Raw genomic sequence first — 5,244 nt, forward strand, 5'->3', positions numbered from 1 at the left:
CAAAACTGAAAACCGTAAGCACGAAGCTTAGTGAGTTCCCCCATCATACCACATACCATATAATCACATAACATACATATATTGTCAGGCATTTCTGGGGTGCCCGACCTACCCGGTACGACCTTTCTGGGGTGCCGATCTACCCGTGTCAAGCCATTTTGGGGTGCTGACTACCCACGTCAAGCCATTATGGGGTGCTGACTACCCATGTCCAGCCATTCTGGGGCGCTGACTACCCTTCGGTCCTAACAACCGAACCTCGGGGACTATGTCACCCCTACTACTACTATCACATATAACATAACATAAACATATTATCAGACATATCTGGGATGTCTGAACTACCCTTCGGTCCTAACAACCGAACCTCGGGGACTAGTCCCCTCCTACTACCTCTATCACATAAACATAACAAGCCAGCATGCAACATATCATCACATACTGTCAGACGTATCTGGGGTGTCTAACTACCCTTCGGTCCTAACAACCGAACTCTACTACTATCACATACAACATATCATGCTAGCATATAACATATCAGGTAGTAGCAAACCTAGATGATATCACAAAGACAATCATCTATCATACATCTCCTACTGGTGGGCCGGCATTGTGGCCTTAGACCCACCGCTACTGGAAGGTAACTCACCTCACACTGCTGAAGTCCCGAAGACACAATCCCACACTTGCTGAAGTCCCGCAGACTCGACCCCAGCTGCTGGCTGACAGATTCCCGAACTGTCAACACCAAAATAATACCCAATTAATAATTGGGTCCCAATACATAACCATAAGTACATTCTTTGGGTAATTACTACATTACCCCTAGCTTGGCTTATTCAAGCCCAAGGCCCAATCCATAGGCCCAAAGTCGACTAGGAATCAAAGCCCAACGCATGGTCCAATTTTCCAAATGTCGCCTAAGCCTATACATGATCTCATTCTAAGGCCCAACCAAAAGTCCAGTCTAACCTTTGACAGTCTAATGGTCCAATATCATATAATCATTAAGGCCCAAGCTATAGCCCATTTATGGCCTAATTTTCCAAATTGGGCCCAACCCCTTACATGGGACTTACCCTAGGTCCATTAAATTATTTTAGTCCATATAATTATTCTTGGATGGCCCATTAATAATCCAATTATCAAGGCCCAATAGAAAGGCCCAACAATAAACCCAAGTGAAGTTAGGGTTTCACATAAAATGCCAATTAGGGTTAAGTTTCCTACTTAACCCATTAAGGAATTAATCCATTAAGGACTTAATCCATTAAATCCATTATCTCTTAGATTAATCTTTGCCAAAGTTTATTATTTAATATCTCAAGTTATTAAATAATCCTTGTGTGTCCCGATTAATTCTCAAAATTAGGGTTTAATTGGCATTAGGGTGTTCCAATCCAAATATTAGCCCATTTATCAATTTGTTGGCCTTTTATGACAATTAGGGCTTTATTGGGCCTAATAAGCCCACTAAAATCTTATTAAGCCCATATGGGTTTTATTGGGTCCATTAGAGTCCATTAAGCTTCATTAGGCCCATTAGAGCACCTTTGAGCCCATTAGGGTTTCTAGCACCCCAAACGAATCTATCACAAGAGGCAAAGTGCACCGCCACCCGACATGGCGGTCGGTGGCGGCAGCCATCACCTCATGGTGGTGGTTTTTAGTTCCTTTCTCATTATTCCATTTCCAATTACATTTTACAAGGCTAAATCTCAAGTAAACACACACACCTACTAACACACACTAAACACGGTGGTGCATGGTGGCAGCCACTACCCCACGGTGGTGGTGATGCCTTGTACTTAGAATTCCGTCCAAGATAAACCACACACAACACACACGCGGCTGGGAGCACACACCCTCAATTTTTCTTCTAGTAAAACGAACCCAACCACCCACCTAAGGTGAGTGGCGATGACAGTGGCGTAACAGCGGCTCTATGGTGGCAAAGAAGGAGCAATGCTCGTCGTCGAAGGGCAGCAGCATCAGCAACGTTCATCATGGCGGCGGTGAAAGGTGGCCATGAGGAAGGTAGGCGTATCATCGTCTTCAACAGCCCCTAACAGCGGGGTGGTGGCTAGGGTTGCGATCTCGATAACTGAATCACGTCGGAGCAGCATCCTTTTCTTCGTCGGCCGCTAGAACGCAACGGCGGTTTAATCCGACTCCGATGGCGGCTATGAGGCTGATGACTAGCACTAGTGACAACGGGGTCAACTGATGGCGATAGCGAGATAGAGTCTCGATCGGTCGGCAGGGCAGGAGGCCGGGTAATTGCTTGGTGGCCGCTAGCTTGTCGGAGAACGGATCGGGTGGGGGGAAAAAGGACGGCTGTCGCAGGTTGAAGATGAAGAGGATGAATGGAGGCGGCTGAAAGATGAAGGGTTTAGGGTTTGCTGCGACATATATACCCGCTCCATCTAAATGTTTCCCATATTGACAATAATAGTCCCTCCCTTCATATTTTCTTTCAAAGCATAGCTAATATTTACCATTCAAACCCTTAATACATAAATTTCTTTCTTAATAAGTCTGGATTTTACACTTTTAACCCCAAATCTCTTAAAGTGTGACAATTAGCTCTATAAGACCATCATTTGATATATAATTATTTATTTTAGGGCTACTATTCGCTCATTATTTTATTTATTTATTTAATAAATGAACGGGGTTTTACAAATGCTGCCACCATCCTTGCTACGACCACCACCACCAGCCGCCATTGCCACCACTAGCATCGTCACCGCCGTTGATGTCGCCACCAAATGCCACTGTCGCCATCACCATTACTTCCGTTACCACGATCAAGGCCACCATCACCATCACGATCACCACCACCCACCACCGCTACTGCCCCCACCACCATTTCCACCACTGCCGGAATTTTACTATTTCTGTAATTTTCATAATATATCTTTACATATAAGTTAGAAAACAAGGTAAAATTAAGCAAAAAAGACAAAAAGGGTAATTATGTTATTTTACATGAATTACAATTTTATTTACTGCGAACCAAACAAAATCTGAAATTAATTCAAATTCAATTTCATGCCAACCAAATAGCATATGGAAATGGATTCAAATTCCTGACAGATTTATTTTTCAATTCGAATTCAAATTGTTTCAGCAAGATTTTGCGAACCAAACAACACAGAATATTACCATATTAACTCTAATTGATTTAACCGTTGTTTGTTTGAAATTCCTATATAAAATGTTATTTTCATTAAAAAAAAGATAAATGCACTAAAATAGACATTAGACAAAATTAATTTTCCTATTTTGTGCAATTTGTAGCTTTGCACTTTCCCCGCATTGGTCATTGTTCCTTCATGGCCCTTTATGTCATTTTCCAAAAATTATAGGAGGCTAAAAGCAATATCTTGATTCATTTTCCATCGGCAAATATCGACCGTCAGATCGTCTCTTGAGAACATTAACCTCTCCCTTTCTATTCTACTTGTGAGTTGTGAGCGACAAAGAAGGCGTATAGTTGAGGCAGAGTTTGAAGCGTCGCCAATCGAAGCAGCGTTTCCGTTCCATACTCCGTTTATCGATTTGCCGGAAAACATGTCAGGAGTCAACAACGATGAAGACAAGAAGCCTGGGACTGGTGATCAAGGAGCTCACATCAATTTGAAAGTCAAAGGCCAGGTTACATTTCTCTCCTTTTGTTAAATTTTTTTCCATCATCGAATTCGATGTATTTTATTCTCTCTAATCTTCGCGTTTTTATCTGGTTAGATGATTATTATTTCTCGCTTAGTATGAAGCCAGTAATTTCTAGTGTTCTGAAGTTCGTGTTGATATCTTCTTCGCGTTCTAGGGTTTAGTTTTTTATGTTTCACCTTACAGTTAGTTTTCTACTTATAATCGTTGTTAACGCTAGGGATTATTCACAAATATTGCATTATCTGCTGGTTTATGTTTTAGATGATAAATTCTGGAGTTGTTTTTTTTTTTTTTCTAAACATCAGTAACTCATGATAGGGGTTTAGTTGATAGTAATTTCTACTATGTTTTTCTTTAATTCTGACCTGTTCTATCATGGTACAACTGTGAAATGAATCAATGTTTTAGAGGGCATCATAATATGCTTGAAAGTTTAAGGGATAACTCATGTTGTTGTATTTCCAGGATGGAAATGAAGTGTTCTTCAGAATCAAAAGGAGCACACAACTGAAGAAGCTTATGAATGCTTACTGTGATCGACAATCTGTTGAGCTTAATTCCATTGCTTTCTTGTTTGATGGGCGTCGTCTTCGAGGGGAGCAGACTCCTGATGAGGTCCTCTCTCTCTCTCTCTCTCTCTCTCATGTTTGGGGATGGAATTTGAGATTACATTCCATGGACAGAATTAAGTTTCATTGTAAACCCTAAAATGCCTTCATATTGGAAGATTAAAAATGCCCTCATTATCTTTTATAATTTTGTGGTACAGCTGGAAATGGAGGAAGGTGATGAGATAGATGCAATGCTGCATCAAACTGGAGGCAACTCTACCAACCTTTAAGACTTTTCTCATGTTTTTTGTTCTATCATTCTATGCTCTGTGTTATGTTCTGTTTCTTGGTTTGTGATACTTAAATGTTTAAGGTCTTGATTTCTGTCTCATGTAAGGGTTAAAAAGTAAAAAACCCATGGTTGTAGTGGCCTAAATTTGTATTATGTTCAGTTTGATATATGCTTTTGTGTTTGAATTAATTGTGGTTGTATCTGCAAGACTAGAGTAATCATGTTTGCAAATAGCATCTAAGAAAATCCTCAGTCAACTTTTATGTGAGAAAAATAGTTTTTAATGTTCATGCTACAAAGTAAGTTTTTTGTAACTTGGTACTTATTTTGTATCTGAGATTTTTATATGAATATACACATACTATAAGGGCTGTTTGGTTTGCTGCAATGCATGGAATTGGGGGAAATTGGAATCCAATTTCATGACATTTTGGTGTTTGGTTTAATTTTTTGAGATAGAATAGGATTCCTAAATGAATTTTTTTCTTTCACCAAATTAATGAAAGCGATTTCTTTCAAAGTTTAGATGGAATTAATTTCAGTACACGAGGGAAAGAGCAAGATTACCATATTAACCTCTATCACCATCACTAATCACTGCCCCTATAGCCACCATCATTAACCATTACCACCGCCACTAGCCACTACACCCACTATTACTATATAACTTATAAAACAAAGTAAAATTAAGCAAAAAATAAAAGGGCAATTATGTCATTTTAT

The 5,244-nt window shown here is 39.9% G+C and overlaps 1 protein-coding gene across 1 annotated transcript; it reads left to right on the forward strand.

Moving 5' to 3' along the window:
- The first annotated feature begins 3,455 nt into the window (after positions 1-3,455).
- Positions 3,456-4,710, forward strand: LOC145015637 (small ubiquitin-related modifier 1-like). Its single transcript, XM_078974108.1, has 3 exons — positions 3,456-3,660; positions 4,144-4,293; positions 4,448-4,710. The coding sequence occupies exons 1-3, from the start codon at positions 3,577-3,579 to the stop codon at positions 4,517-4,519; spliced, it is 306 nt and encodes a 101-aa protein (XP_078830234.1). The 5' UTR covers positions 3,456-3,576; the 3' UTR covers positions 4,520-4,710.
- The last annotated feature ends 534 nt before the right edge of the window (positions 4,711-5,244 follow it).

Source organism: Lactuca saligna, chromosome 9, assembly GCF_052625555.1.
Source record: "Lactuca saligna cultivar CGN05327 chromosome 9, ASM5262555v1, whole genome shotgun sequence".
In the NCBI taxonomy this organism is placed as follows: domain Eukaryota; kingdom Viridiplantae; phylum Streptophyta; class Magnoliopsida; order Asterales; family Asteraceae; genus Lactuca; species Lactuca saligna.

Excerpts from the sequence above, each read along its gene's own strand:
- LOC145015637 (XM_078974108.1), top strand. The coding sequence starts at position 3,577 with ATGTCAGGAGTCAACAACGATGAAGACAAGAAGCCTGGGACTGGTGAT. Across the intron at positions 3,661-4,143 it reads ATTTGAAAGTCAAAGGCCAG|GATGGAAATGAAGTGTTCTT; the intron begins GTTACATTTCTC and ends TTGTATTTCCAG. Across the intron at positions 4,294-4,447 it reads GGGAGCAGACTCCTGATGAG|CTGGAAATGGAGGAAGGTGA; the intron begins GTCCTCTCTCTC and ends TTTGTGGTACAG.